This window comes from Hylobates moloch, unplaced genomic scaffold, assembly GCF_009828535.3.
Source record: "Hylobates moloch isolate HMO894 unplaced genomic scaffold, HMol_V3 SCAFFOLD_12, whole genome shotgun sequence".
NCBI classification, from domain to species: Eukaryota; Metazoa; Chordata; class Mammalia; order Primates; family Hylobatidae; genus Hylobates; species Hylobates moloch.
In genome coordinates this window covers 31,140,966-31,156,325 of record NW_026652287.1, presented here as the reverse complement: position 1 = coordinate 31,156,325, position 15,360 = coordinate 31,140,966, and the positions used below count along the sequence as shown (strand labels likewise).

At 44.3% G+C, this 15,360-nt stretch overlaps 1 protein-coding gene across 1 annotated transcript in view; it reads right to left on the bottom strand.

The window, feature by feature from the left end:
* The window catches only part of GNPTAB (N-acetylglucosamine-1-phosphate transferase subunits alpha and beta), an 87,044-nt gene extending 72,036 nt beyond the window's left edge, over window positions 1-15,008 (bottom strand). Inside the window, exon 1 of the mRNA XM_032168881.1 lies at window positions 14,617-15,008. Coding sequence (XP_032024772.1) covers window positions 14,617-14,733 — 117 coding nt within the window. The 5' untranslated portion in view covers window positions 14,734-15,008. The remainder of the gene's footprint in view (window positions 1-14,616) is intronic.
* Between the last annotated feature and the right edge of the window lie 352 nt (window positions 15,009-15,360).

Genomic DNA, 15,360 nt, shown 5'->3' with positions numbered 1-15,360 from the left:
CACTGCACTCCAGCCTGGGTGAAAGAGCGAGACTCCGTCTCAAAAAAAAAAAAAAAAAAAAAAAGTGCCAAGAACATACAATGGGGAAAGGACAGTCTCTTCAATGCATGGTGCTGGGAAAAAGGATTTCCATATGCAGAAGAATGAAACTGGACCCCTATCTCTCACCATATACAAAACTCAAATCAAAATAGATTAAAGACTTAAATCTAAGACCTGAAACTTGAAACTACTAGAAGAAAATAACTGGGGAAATTCAGGACAATCATCTGGGCAAAGGTTTCTTGAGTAAGACCTAAAGAGAATACACAGCCAAAGATAAACGGACAAATGGGATTACATCAATCTAAAAAGCTTCTGCACAGCAAAGGAAACAATCAACAAAATGCAGAGACTACCTACAGAATGAGAAAAATTATTTGTAAACTATTCATTTGACAAGGGTTTAATAATCAGCATATATAAAGAACTCAACTCAATGGCATAAAAAAACCCAAATAATCTGATTTTAATATTGGCAAAATATCAGAATAGACATTTCTCAAAAGACGACACATGTAAGTGGCCATAGGTATATTTAAAAATGCTCAACATTACAAGTCATCAGGGAAATGTAATTAAAACCACAGTGAGATATCTCACCTTAGTCAAAGTGGCTATTATCAAAAAGAGAGAAAATAGGAAATGCTAGCAAGGACTTGGCAAAAAGGCAATGCTTGTACTCTGTTAGTGGGAATGTAAATTAGTATAGCCACTATGGAAAACACTTTGAAGATTCCTCAAAAAACTAAAAATAGAATGACTATATGATCTAGCAATCCCACTACTGGGTATAAACCCAAAAGAAAGGAAATCAGTGTATTGAAGAGCTATCTACACTCCCATGTTTATTTCAGCACTATTCACAATGGCCAAGATTTGGAGGCAAGCTAAGTGTCCATCAATGGATGAATGCATAAAGAAAATGGTATATACACACAATGGGATATTATTCAGCCATAAATAAGAATAAAATCCTGTAATTTGCAGCAACATGGATGGAACCGGAGGATATGATGTTAAGTAAAATAAGCCAGGCACAGAAAAACAAATTGCATTCACATTTCTCACTCATATGTGGGAGCTAAAAAACTGATCTCATGGAGGTAGAGAATAGAATGGTGGTTACCAGAGGATGGAAAGGGTAGTGGCGGCAGTGGGGATGAAGAGTGATTGGCTAATAGGTACAAAAATACAGTTAGATAGTCCTAGTGTTCGACAGCACAAGAGGGCAACTGTAATTAAAAATAATTTATTGTATATTTCAAAATAGCTAAAAGGGAGGATCTGGAATGTTCCCAACACAAAGAAATGATACGTGGTTGAGATGATGGATATCCCCATTACCCAGATTTTATCATTCCACTTTTTTTTTGAGACAGGGTCTCACTCTGTCACCCAGGGTGGAGCAGTGGCACAATCATGGCTCAATGTAGCCTCAATCTCCTGGGCTCCAGTGATCCTCCTACCTCAGCCTGCAGAGTAGCTGGGACTACAGGCACGTGCTACCATACCTAGCTAAGTTTTGTATTTTTTTGTAGAGATGGGGTTTCATCATATTGCCCAGGCTGGTCTTGAAGACCTGAGTTCAAGCAACCCACCCACCTAAGCCTCTCAAAGTGCTGGGATTCAGGTGTGAGCCACTGCACCCAGCCTGATCATTACACATTGTATGCATGTATAAAAATATCACATGTACTCCATAAATGTGCATAACTATTATATAGCCATAATAATTAAAAATTAAAGTAATTAATTTTTTAAATAGCTAGCCAAGGTGACACATGCCTACAATCCCAGCTATGGGGAGGCTGAGGTGGCAGGATCACTTGAGCCCAGGAGTTCAAGACCAGCCTGGGGAACATAGCGAGATCCTGTCTCAAAAAATAAATATATCAAAAAAGCTTATGGATTCTGAAGCATTATACTTGATGTGGGATTTTCACCCCGTCTCCTGCTGCCCGTTTTCTCCCACCTGCAATTCATCTTCCACATTACCTCCAGAGCAACTGTTCTAAGCACAGATTTGATTTCATCACTCTCTTCCTTAAAATCCTTTGATGGTCTCCATTTTCTTCAGGATGAATTCACATTCCTTAGCACCACCCAGCAGGCAAGTCCTAAACTGGCCCCTGCCTGCCTCTTTGGCTTCATTCCCGTCACTCCAAAGATGCTGCAGCCCTTTAGAACTACTTTTGTTCTTAGAAGTTAATAATGTCTCATATCCATACCTTTACACCAATGGCATCTTTTCCTTAAAAAACAAAACAAACAAAAACACTCCCCTTCCTTTACTCACCCATCTCCTTCCAGACCAAGCTCAGGTATCACACCATCTGAGAAAGTGTGCCTGGCACCCATGCCTACCTCTTCAACTGCATTCATCACAACACATTTTAAGTTTGCCTACTTGCCTGTCCATCTCCCTGTCTGGACTATGAGTTCCTCCAGAGCAGAAAGCAACTTAAATAATATCTTTGTGTCTTTTTTTTTTTTTTTGGAGACAGAGTCTTACTCTGTTGCCCAGGCTGGAGTGCAGTAGCACGATCTCGGCTCACCGCAACCTCCACCTCCCAGATTCAAGTGATTCTCCTGCCTTAGCCTCCTGAGTAGCTGGGATTATAGGCACCTGCCACCGCACCCAACTAATTTTTGTATTTTTAGTAGAGACGAGGTTTCACCATGTTGGCCAGGCTAGTCTCAAACTCCTGACTTCAGGTGATCCACCCACCTCAGACTCCCAAAGTGTTGGGCTTATAGGCCTGAGCCACCATGCCCAGCCCTTTGTGTCTTTAGTCAGCAGTAGACAACCTGGCTAATATAGTTTGGCTGTGTCCCTACCCAAATCTCATTTTGAACTGTAGCTCCCATAATCCCCATGTGTCATGAGAGGGACCTGATGGGAGGTAACCGAATCATGGGAGTAGGCTTTTCCCATGCTGTTCCTGTGACAGTGAGTAAGTCTCACAAGATCTGATGGTTTTATAAAGGGCAGTTCCTCTGCACATGCTCTCTTGCCTGCCGCCATGCAAGATGTGCCTTTGCTCCTCCTTCCCCTTTCACCATGATTGTAAGGCATCCCCAGCCACGTGGAACTGCAAGTACATTAAACCTCTTTTTCGGTTTTTTTGTTTTTGTTTTTAAGACAGAGTCTCACTCTTGTCGCCCAGGCTGGAGTGCAATGACACGATCTTGGCTCACTGCAACCCCCACCTCCCAGGTTCAAGCAATTCTCCTGCCTCAGCCTCCCAAGTATCTGGGATTACAGGTGCCCACCACCACACTTGGCTAATTTTTGTATTTTTAGTAGAGACAGGGTTTCACCATGATGGCCAGGCTGGTCTTGAACTCCTGACCTGAGGTGATCCACCTGCCCCGGCCTCCCAAAGTGCTGAGATTACAGGCATGAGCCTAAACCTCTTTTTCTTTATAAACTACCCAGTCTCGCATATCTCTTCACAGCAGTATGAAAATGGACTAACACACTGGCCCAAAGTGAACACCTCCATAAGCCTGTCACATGAACAACTTCTGAAAATTTGCTTTAGAAGCTTTATCTAATTTGGAATTAATGAGAGACAGAAATGAAGTGAGAAAATGAAGGGGGTGGGAAGGTTTATCAAAGGAAAAAGAAAAACTAGAATCCTAAAAAATGAAGCAATTTTGGGAAGTAATCTTAAAAGTGGGCAATATGGTTTTTAGTCTGATTGTAGAATGAGTTTCACTCCCTGAATGAGTGTGACCTGACCTGGTCTTTCTGAAAGATCACTTTTTCCTGTGTAATTTAGTATGCATATGAATCACACACAGGCTGACTAATCAACTGCTAAAGATTCTGCATCTGTATCACAAGATGAGAACAATCTAAAGAACAGCAGAGGCCGGGCGCGGTGGCTCACGCTTGTAATCCCAGCACTTTGGGAGGCGGAGGCGGGCGGATCACGAGGTCAGGAGATCGAGACCCCGTCTCTACTAAAAATACAAAAATAAAATTAGCCGGGCGTGGTGGCGGGCGCCTGTAGTCCCAGCTACTCGGAGAGGCTGAGGCAGGAGAATGGCATGAACCCAGGAGGTGGAGCTTGCAGTGAGCCGAGATCGCGCCACTGCACGCCAGCCCGGGCGACAGAGCCAGACTCCGTCTCAAAAAAAAAAAAAAAAAAAAAGAACAGCAGAAATTTTAAAAAGATATATCATGAATATATATAATCTATTATAGTTACTCCTGTTATATTTTAGAAGGAACTAGAGGAAGCCTACATATATTAGTATACAGTACAAGCGATATTAAATAAAGGACTTGCTCGCTGATTTCATAGCAATCATAACAAAGCACACCGAGGTAAAGAAATCACTGTGAGTTCTTCTGTTCTGTATTTAAGGAAAGATTAAGAGGCATAAGCCCACAGGGTGGTCTCCTGTCCTGTCTTCATAAGAACTCTGGCCACATGGACAACAATCCTGAGATGGGACAGTTGGCACTTAATTAGCTGAATGCCTAGGACCAGGCTCTACGCAAGATGTCTTATATACATTAGGCACCTCACTTAAACTACTCTTCCTAAGTTCAGTCACAATCAGCAACAAAAATAAATTTTGATGCTTATAAGTATTCATTCAACAAATATTCACTGAAGAACTACAAGTAATGTCTGTGAGAGCAAATAAACTTGTCTATCTGACTGACTTTTGTATCCCAAGATGTTAGTGGAGTGCCTAGCACCTAATGGAACATAAGAACTAGAGGATTTTGCCTCTTAAGCCTCTTGAATCTGTCCATTTCTCTTCCTATGTCCTTCCACTGACCTAGTCCCAGGCCAGTCCTGTAGACTAACTGCCCTGCAGCCATTCTTGCCCCTTCTGATTCTGGATTTCTCAACTTCAGCACTATCGGCATTTTGGGCTGGATGATTCTTTGTTGTAGCGGCTGTGCCGTGCACTATAGGATGTTTGGCAGGATCCCTGGCTTCTACCCACTAAATGCCAGTAGCAGCAACCCCATGCCATGCCCCAGCTGTATCAATCAAAAATGTTTCTAGACATGTGGCAAAATCACAGCTAGCTAAGAACCACTGTCCTAGAGCTGACTTGACCTCCTCTGTCCTCGGCCTCAGCAATTCTTACCCTTTACAGTTGAACTCAAACAGCATCAAGCAAGAAAGCATCTCCCGGCTGGGCACAGTGGCTCACACCTGTAATCCCAGCACTTTGGGAGGCCGAAGTGGTTGGATCACCTGAGGTCTGGAATTCAAGACCAGCCTGGCCAACACAGTGAAACCCCATCTCTACTAAAAACTTAAAAAGTTGCTGGGCGTGGCAGTGCAAGCCTGTAATCCCAGCTACTCAGGAGGCTGTGGCAGGAGAATCACTTGAACCCAGGAGGTGGCGGTTGCAGTGAGCCGAGACAGTGGCCACTGCACTCCAGACTGGGTGGCAGAGCGAGACTCCGTCTCAAAAAAAAGAAAAAAAAAAAAGCAAGCATCTCCTGATCCCCTGCCACCAGACCAAACTGATTCTCACTGCTGGTCTCTTCCAAAATGATGCTCTATTTTTTTTGCAGCATTTCTCACAATAGTAATGAAGTGGCAGTTAACATCTGACTGCACCACCAGAATATAAGCTCCTTGTCAGCAGGAGCTGAATCTGCTTTGTTCACTGCTGGATCCCCAGGGGCCTGGTACAGTGCTCAAAAATTAACTAGCCACTGAATGAATGAGGCAGGCACTCTGCCAGGGCACAGGGATTTGAAGATAAGGAAGATTCCATCTTTGTGACCAGGATGCTGAGCACAGAAATAGCAAATAAGTTTCATCTCCCAGGCAAGCTCAATTAACTGGTAACCAAACTGAGAAGCTGTGCATGTAAAAATAAGTTTCTTCTGAGGCAGCAAAATACAAGATACCACATGCCAAAGTGAAGTGTTGGGCCAACATGCAAAGTTTCTTAAGGAACAGTTGCAGACTCATCCAAATCATGGTAGAAAGGTCCGGCAGGTGGCAATCAGAGGAGGTTTTCAGAGGCAGCTGGCATTCTGTGACTCCTGCTCCACCTCATTCAAGGAGGAGCAGTAGAAGTCTGTTTCCCACTTCCTTACGCCCAAGAAAAGGGCTCCACAAAATTACCAAGAGAACTCACTATGGGTCCATGAAGTTGGGTAGGTACCATGTCTGTGTAACACCTGAAAAATATAAAGTGCTGGCTGGCTAACTGCTCTGGGGACAAGAGAGACGTTGTCACTCTGCTGGAATCAGCCCACCCTCCCCTAGTCTGAGCAAAGGACGTGGACCACATACAACAGAGAACCAGCAGAAGGTCACCCTGGGCCTACTCATTGGGCAAAAGATGCTGAAATGAGAAGCTCCCATTATTATCAGATTCTTAGGATCTATGGAAGGAATAAGCAACCAAACGGAATGAAGAGGCATTTGGTCTCATCAGGGGAAAAGCAGGTGACCACTCGAGCACGGCGGTGGCTGTGGTCTCTGAAGGATGCCCCTTGAAAACACTCAAGAAAGAATAAGCTCTGACACCTGCACATCCCAGAGAGCTCCTGCACTCATTCAGGAAGAAGTTTCCTGTCCTCATTTCCTTCCTTTCTTCCATGTGCTCCAACACAGGAGGGATCAGAAACAGGTTACAGAGCAGAAAGAGAAGCATCAAGTGAGGAAAAGTGAGAAGACGCCCACTGTGGCCACCCTCCCTTCCTCCACTGCAGGCTTTCTGCCTGCAGCAGGCCTGTAATGGGAGAGGGAACTTAGGCTTTAAGTTCTGTTATGCTTTAGGACTGAAGACTCTAATTGCTGAATTCACATTCTGTTTTCTGTAGTGTGAAGTGACCACAGAAATCTCAGGCCCACCTGAATTTTCATCCAGGGGCAGGGGTGCAAGACAATAGAAAGAGCCAGTGGAAGATAAAGAATAAAGGGATTGGCTACACATCCCACAAGATGTGCTTATTCAACACGACAATTACAGCCAGCTGCCTACCCAGCATCACTTATCTATTCTTCTTCCATAAAGGAACTTACCCCTACATAACAAATATTTGGGAGAACAGTCCCGAGATTCAGAGGTAGGTCAGATTGGTCTAAAAGTAGCCCCTTTCTCCTTTCAAGAGATTTGCTTAAGAATGGCTCTATAAGCATAACTGGGACCAATACCAGGAAAGGACTGCTGAGGTCCTGGGTCCAGTTCTTCCTTCATCCTCTGACAGTCCTCTCAAAAGCTGGAGGAACACCAAACTGTTAGAGAAATTATTCTGAAACTATATCTGGGCTTGGGAATGGAAAAGTGCCATGATGAACAAGGCCGAGTCTTAGGAAGGCAGGGTGCCAGGTATGCGGTGTAGGCAGCTGGTAGGAAGTGTGGATCTAGAGCTTGTTGGAGAGGCAGCAGGCACGGTTAAGGCAAGGCACAGTGGCTTACGTCTGTAATCCCAGCACTTTGGGAGGCCAAGACGGGCAAATTGCTTGAGGTCAGGAGTTTGAGACCAGCCTGGCTAACATGGTGTAACCCCGTCTCTACTAAAAATACAAAAATTAGCCAGGTGTTGTGGTGGGTGCCTGTAATCCCAGCTACTCGGGAGGCTGACACAGGAATATCGCTTGAACCCAGGAGGTGGAGGTTGCAGTGAGCTGAGATTGCGCCACTGCACTCCAGCCTGGGCAACAGAACGAGACTCTGTCTCAAAAAAAAAAAAAAAAAAAAAGTCAGGTTAAGTTTTTCTCTCACAATGTGATAAAATTCATTAACAAAATAAACAATATTTAGATCTCAAGAGAAAGATCAAATGCAATTATTAAATCACCATATTAAGTTAAAGGTATATATTTGATCATTACTGAAAGATTTATAAGGGCACACGAGCTGTGTTTAATAAAGCTCCATATTAATATATCCATGCAAGAAAACAAGTTTCCCAGATAGATTAATTAACCAGATATTAAAAATAGAAACAACCCACTTTACACTTCTAGAGCAAGGTAAAGGGCTAACAGCTATCACAGACACAATGTCAACAGTAAAGCCAGGGAAAGGAAATGGGTTTTGACTGAAGCGAGTGTCTTCAAGACATCTGTTGTTCCAGCCCTTCTTTGGGTAACAGCCTCGTGATTATCTTCTGGGGCTCTCCTCTCAGTTCACGTGGTTCAGTTGAGACTGACAGCCCCACCCACTCCCCTATTTCTGGAGACGATCCCAGTGGTTAACAAGGGTATAACAAGGGCACTCATTCCTCTGGCTAGGCAGGCAGCCCTGGTCTAGTTGGCACTAATGAGAAAGAAAAGCTATCTTTCTGCTGCAGTTACTGAACTGGTAGAACAGAAGGTGGGGTTGCCAGCAGCAATCTTTGTTCTCATATGAGGAGAGCTTGCTGAGAAGTAAACTAAAAGAGGGGAAGGCAGAGGTGAGGAACAGGGACAAAAAGAGATTCTGATGACATCATTTGAGCACCTCGATCCACTCCTGCCAGAAATTTCACCATATATATATATTTTTGTTGTTGTTGTTGTTGTTAACCTTTTTGTTTTGTTTTGTTTTGTTTGAGACAGAGCCTCACTCTGTCGCCCAAGCCAGAGTGCAGTGGCACAATCTTGGCTCACTGCAACATCTGCCTCCAGGGTTCAAGCGATTCTCCTGCCTCAGCCTACCAAGTAGCTGGGACTACAGGCATGCACCACCACGCCCAATTAATTTTTGTATTTTTAGTAGAGACAGGGTTTCACCATGCTGGCCAGGCTGGTTTCGAACTCGCCTTGGCCTCCCAAAGTGCTGGGATTACACACGTGAGCCACCACACCTGGCCTCATCCTATATTTTTCAATTATCCCAGTAAATAAACTGGTTAATAAACTAGTTAATAAGCTAGGTCTGAGTTGGGAGTCTGTCACTTGCAACCTAGTGCTGTTAAATAATTCCAGCCGCAATTTTAAGCCACTAGTAATTCAAAAAGAAAAAGCGATCACAAACTTCTCTGACATTCCCAACTTTATGCTAAAATTACTCCCACCACTTCCTAAAATAAAATAATCTTTCCTTGTCTCTCTTCTGTTTAAACTCCTACTTGTCCATGTAGCCTCCCTAAAGCTCATGCCTCCTTGTAAAGGTGTCGGAACTGCCTCGAGGATGTTTCAGCCCACAACATTCTTCCGTCTTCTGACTTTCTAAGCAATTGTTGTGTACCAACTCAGGCATTCAATTGCTTATTCCCCTGTGTTGTTATTCAGTCCTCATACATACATCTCGGCCTCATCTCAACTAAACAATAGCCAGAGGCATGAGCTATAATTATTTGTATCTCTGACAGCATTTTCCACTGTATATTCTGAAGACAGCATCTTCCACTGTACAGTCTAACAACAGGTCTCAGGTTTTTAGAGAAAGTTACCAGAGCAGGAATGACTCTCAGAGCATGAAAATGTTCAAGTTATAATCAGATCAATCACATTTGAGAAATAAAAGGGAACTATAAACACTACATCAGAGCAGAAAATTTACGTTTACTTGAAATAAATTTGAAAGGATGTCAGTTAAGATCAACCCAATTAATCAATCCATTCATTCATGCATCCATCAAGTATTTATTCGCATCTACTGGGTACCAATCACTTTCTAGTGGCTAAGAATACAGCAGAGAATAAGACAAGGTCCCTACTTTGATAGTTAGCTGGACTATGTATCTCTCTCAAACCCCCCAAAAGAAAGAGACCCTTTAAAAAGGCTCTGTGTGACCACTGGCATCTCTAGTATAAAATCCATTACATTATAATTCATGCTTCTCATGTGAAGTATCCAATAAATGTATATTCACAAAACATTAAAGCTAAAATGAGGCTCTTAGAAATACAGTCTCATAGTTTGTAAACATTTTTTAAACAATGAAACCTTTCCCATCCCCTGAAAACAAGTCCACACAAAATAAGAGGGGCTACTCCCAACCCACAAGGCAGCTGGGAGTAACTCAGTTTGGGAACCACTGAGGATCACAATTTGTGCTGCACCTAGGAGCAGGCCAGACGGTCCCCACTCTCAGGCCAGGCCTCTTTCTAATTCATCTATTTGTTGCCTTTGGCCAAGAACACACTCAAATATATCTGTTTAATGAGTGAACTAATCAAATACAAAAATGATAACGAATTTCTTGAAATAAGGCCAGTATGAGACACTGGTCACCACTGAGGCTGAACACAACTTGAGCTAGACCCAGTTTTCAATTCTCCTTTTCACAGAAAATAACTCATTGATTCAAAATGGCAACAGAAAGCAGGAAAGCAAAAGGGAGCAGAGAGGTCTGGGAAAAATTACTATTCATTACGAGTAGTTTCTATGTGAACCTATTTTGCTTCCTTATGTAAGTTAATTCTTGGATATTTGTTTCCATACTTAGTGCACAAAGGAAGTGATACGTTATACATACACCATACCCCCACACACAGATACAGATACACACACACACATACACAGTAATCTACAATCCTCTATTAGTAATCCTGAAATCCAAAATGCTCTGAATACTGGAGGGGCTTTTAACTTTTTGTTTCTAATTTTTAATTTTTTTAATTTTATTTTTCTGATTCTTAATTTTTTTTTTTTTTTTCAAAACAGACCAGCACTACCTAGAGATCTTTTTGTACCTTATTTGGCAAGTAAACTTGACCTGCCCTGTACTTATTTGGTGGCAAAATGACTAAACTGACTTGAGGCTAGGTATAGTCTGTATTTTCCTGAGTGTGAAGAATTGCGGACTTGTATATAAACGGTTCGATTAAATAATGATGGCCCTGAAATAATAAATTTTAACTCAAAAACACGTTTTAAAATCTATACAGTAGCAACTAACAGAGAACAAATTATTTAAAAACCGGAAGTTTCTAAGCTAAAAAGAATCTTAAGAGCAGTCAATCTAGTAACCCCATTTGTGGAGCTAACTAATTTACAACAGACTGATACCTGCTACCTACAGCCCAAGGCAATGCATTTTTGTGACCACTAGTCCCCATTCTGAGGGCTCTCCCTGTAGGAGTTTTTTTTTTTTTTTTTTTTTTTGAGACTGGGTCTACCAGGCTGGAGTGCGTGGCACAATCATAGGCACCGCACCTCAAACTCCTGGGCTCAAGCAACACTCCTGCCACAGCCTCCTGAGTAGCTGGGACTACAGGCATGTGCCACCACACCTAGCTAACTTTTTTTATTTATGTATTTATTCTTGAGACAAGGTTTCACTCTGTCACCCAGACTGAAGTGCAGTGGTGCAATCACGGCTCATGCAGCCTCAACCACCAGGGCTCAAGTGATCCTCCCACCCCAGTCTCCCAAGCAGCTGGGACTACTCTACTTTTTTTGTAGAGAAAGAGTTTCGCCATGTTGCCCAGGCTGGTCTCAAACTCCTGAGCTCAAGCAATTCTCCTGCCTCGGCCTGCCAAAGTGCTCGGATTACAGGTGTGAGCCACCACGCCCAGCCTTTATTTTTATTTTTTTTTTGTAGAGACAGGGTTTCCTTTGTTTCCCAGGCTAGTCCAACTCCTGGCTTCAAGCAATCCTCCAGCCTTAGTCTCCCAAAGTCCTGGGATTACAGGTATGAGCCACCTCACCCAGCTTGTTTTGTTTGATACTTCCTTCGCTCAATTCTACTTCTCAAAGTTTGGATGAGTATAGAAAAGGCTTATCAAAATACAGCATCAAATACCTGTTATATTGAGAGGAGGAGGAGAAGATAATGAATTTACAGTTAACAATGACCTTCTGAGGGCCAGTCACGGTGGCTCGCACCTAAAATCCCAGCATTTTGGGAGGCCAAGGCAGGCGGATCACCTAAGGTCCAGAGTTTGAGACCAGCCTGGCCAACACGGTGAAACCCCGTCTCTACTAAAAATACAAAAAAATTAGTCTGGCGTGATGGTGGGCGCCTATAATCCCAGCTACTCCAGAGGGTGGGGCAGGGAAAATTACTTGAACCTGGAAGGTGGAGGTTGCAGTGAACCAAGATCACCCCATTGCACTCTAGCATGGGCAAGAGTGAGACTCTATCTCAAAACAAAAAACAAAAAAAAATGATCTTCTTAGTCCAAAAGCACTTACAATTAGTGAGCTTACAATCCATTACAATTAGTGAGATTATTAACAAGTTGGTAATATTAACTATATGATCAAAGTATTCTGATTCAAGGATATATTTCAAAATAAGGTTTAAGGACATAAAAGAGTTGATAATATAATAGCAGCAGTAGCCATGACCATTTAATGAGGGTCTGTTATGTAGTAGGAACTTTGTGAGGTGCTTTACATACAGGTCTTATTTAATCCTCATCATCAACCCTGCAAGAAAGGTATTCTGGCCTCCATTTCAAAGATGAGGAAGCTCAGGGCGGTTAAATATCCTTCCTAAGATCAGACAAGGAACAGCCTGGGCTGTTTGAGAAACCATAAAAAGGGGTGCTTAAGAGTACAGCTTAGGCCGGTCGTGGTGGCTCACGCCTGTAATCCCATGGGAGACCAAAGCGAGCAAATCACGAGGTCAGGAGTTCGAGACCAGTCTGGCCAACATAGTGAAACCCCATCTCTACTAAAAATACAAAAAATTAGCCGAGTGTGGTGGCACGCGCCTGTAATCCCAGCTACTCGGGAGGCTGAGACAGGAGAATCACGTGAACCCCGGGTGGCAGAGGTTGCAGTGAGCCGAGATTGCGCCATTGCACTACAGCTTGGGCAATAGTGTGAGACTCTGTCTCAAAAAAAAAAAAAAAAAAAAAAAAAAAAAAAAAAGCACAGCTCAGAGCCAGCCTGGCTTGGTTTGAAGCCCAGCTCTGCCACGAATTAGCTGGATTGTTATGCAAACGCCTCTATCACCTATAAAATGGGTATAATAACAGTACCTATCCCACAGGGGTGATGTTGTGAGGATTAAATCAGTTAATATATGTAAAGCAATTAAGAGAGTGCCTGATACCTGTTAAGACCAATATAAGTATTAGCTACTATTATGATCATTATCAACTGGAGCCAGCATTCAAGCCCAAATCTGCCTAATCATGCAGCTCCTCTTGTCCACTATGCCTTACAAGTTAACCACAGGCCAGCTGCCTTCACCTCTCATGACACCTGTTGGCACTGTCTGCCTCTCATTTCTCTTGTCTGTTTCAAACCTTATGATCTGTGGCCATTTCAGGACTGCAACAAAATGTCTCTCTTTTGGTAAACAGCCAAGCATGGAATGAAAGCAAAAAGAAAAGGATATAAAATGAAAAATTCAGGCCAGGTGCGGTGGCTTACACCTGTAATCCCAACACTTTGGGAGGCCAAGGCAGGCAGATCACTTGAGGTCAGGAGTTTGAGACCAGCCTGGCCAACACAGTGAAATTCCATCTCTACTAAAAATACAAAAATTAGCTGGGCATGGTGGTACACGCCGGTAGTCCCAGCTACTCGGGAGGCTGAGGCAGGAGAATTTCTTGAACCTGAGAGGTAGAGGTTGCAGTGAGCCAAGATCAAGCCACTGCACTCCAGCCTGAGCAACAGAGCAAGACTCTGTCTCAAAAAAATAAAATAAAATGAAAAACTCTAACACCTGATGCCTTTAAGTCACCTTCGCACTGCATGGGACTTAATAAACAGTTAACTCAAAATTAATCAAGGCCAAAAAAAATCACACAAAAGCAATAAGGCACCTAACTACACACAGATACATTAAGTTGCAACACATGAAACAAAGAGGAGCAAGTACTATACTATTAAGTATATATTCCACACTTACAAATCTGGAGCTTTCTCACCCTTATGGTAAGACATTTTTTCCCAGCCTCTAGAACCAAGAACTACTAAAAAAGTACATGCTCAGAATTCATGCCATATAATTTAGCCATTAAACAAACACTTGCACTGCATACTCTGGCAGCACCTGTGCTTGGGCCAGAGTTACAGTATTTACAGACAGCACCTTCTCTTATGGAGCTTACAATCCAGCATGGGTAAAGACTTCAAGCAAATGTGTACTGTGGCATTTCTAAAAACTACTCTGTTAATTTTAAAACCTTTTGTAACCTCCAACCAAAAAAAAAAAAAAGAACGAAAACTAAGGAACAGATTTCAAACCACTTGAAAATACAGCTTTCCTCCCCGTTGCTAAAAGTGGCTTTCTTAGGCCAGGTGCGGTAGCTCATGCCTGTAACCCCAGCACTTTAGGAAGCCAAGAAGGGAGGATCACTTGAGCCCAGGACTTCCAGACCAACCTGGGCAACATAGGGAGACTTCCGTCTCTATTTTTAAAAAAGGTGGGCGAGGGAGCAATATCTAAAATCACATACATGCCTTTTTCCAGTTCTGACTTGCTCATAGTCTCTGTACACGTTTACGATAAAGAATACTGTATTTGGCCGGGCGCGGTGGCTCACGCCTGTAATCCCAGCACTCTGGGACGCCGAAACAGGGCGATCGTCTGAGCTCAGGAGTTCGAGACCAGCCTGGGCAACATGGCAAAATCCCGTCTCTAATAATGAAAAAATACATACTGTATCGGGGCATCGCGGGGCACGGCGAGGGCAGTGCAGGGTCGAGGCGCCCGGTCCAGGCTGCGGCGCCGCTACTCACCTCTCCGAACTGGAAGGCGGAGACGATGGTGACAACGACGCCCACGAAGCACACGTAGAGCCCATACCTGTGGGACAGGCAGGTATAGGTCTGTCTCTGCAGGAGCTTGAATAGCATCACCCCTTCGCCGCCACGCCACGCCCCGAGGAGCCTGAGCCGCCGCCGCCGCCTCAGCGAGCCGCCATTCAGGGGCCCCGGTCGGGCCGCCGCGCGCAGGTCACAGCCTCCGGACGCTGCTCATTGCAGCTCCGGCGACGGACGCCCGCTCGGCTCCGCGCCGCGGCCGCCGCTTCCGGGAGCCGGGAGCCCACGCCCTCGGCGCGGCGGAGGCGGACCTGCGGCCGGCGAGGCGGCCGGCGCCGCCCGGGTCTGGCCGGGCGAGAGGCGGCGGCGGCGGTGGCGGCGGGGTCTCCAGCGCCACCTGGAGGACGGAGGGGCATAGAGGAGGTGCGCGCCCTCCCTACCTGCGCTTGCGCAGCGGGCCCTGAGGGCTGGGCTGGGAGTGGAGGAGCTGAGCTGAGCTAGGATCCGCTTACCGGTTGGGCAGGCGACCAAGAGAAAACTGCCCCCTGCGTCGAGACTGTGCCATAGACAGTACTATAATGCCATGAATATTTTTGTGACAAAACCTTCTCTGCACTTAGCATTCTCTGCAGGGTGCTAAAAGGAGATGCTGTATGTGGCTCCTTTCCTCCAACCCCCCAACTATATTGTTTGAAAGAGGAAACCTTTGGGTTAAATCTG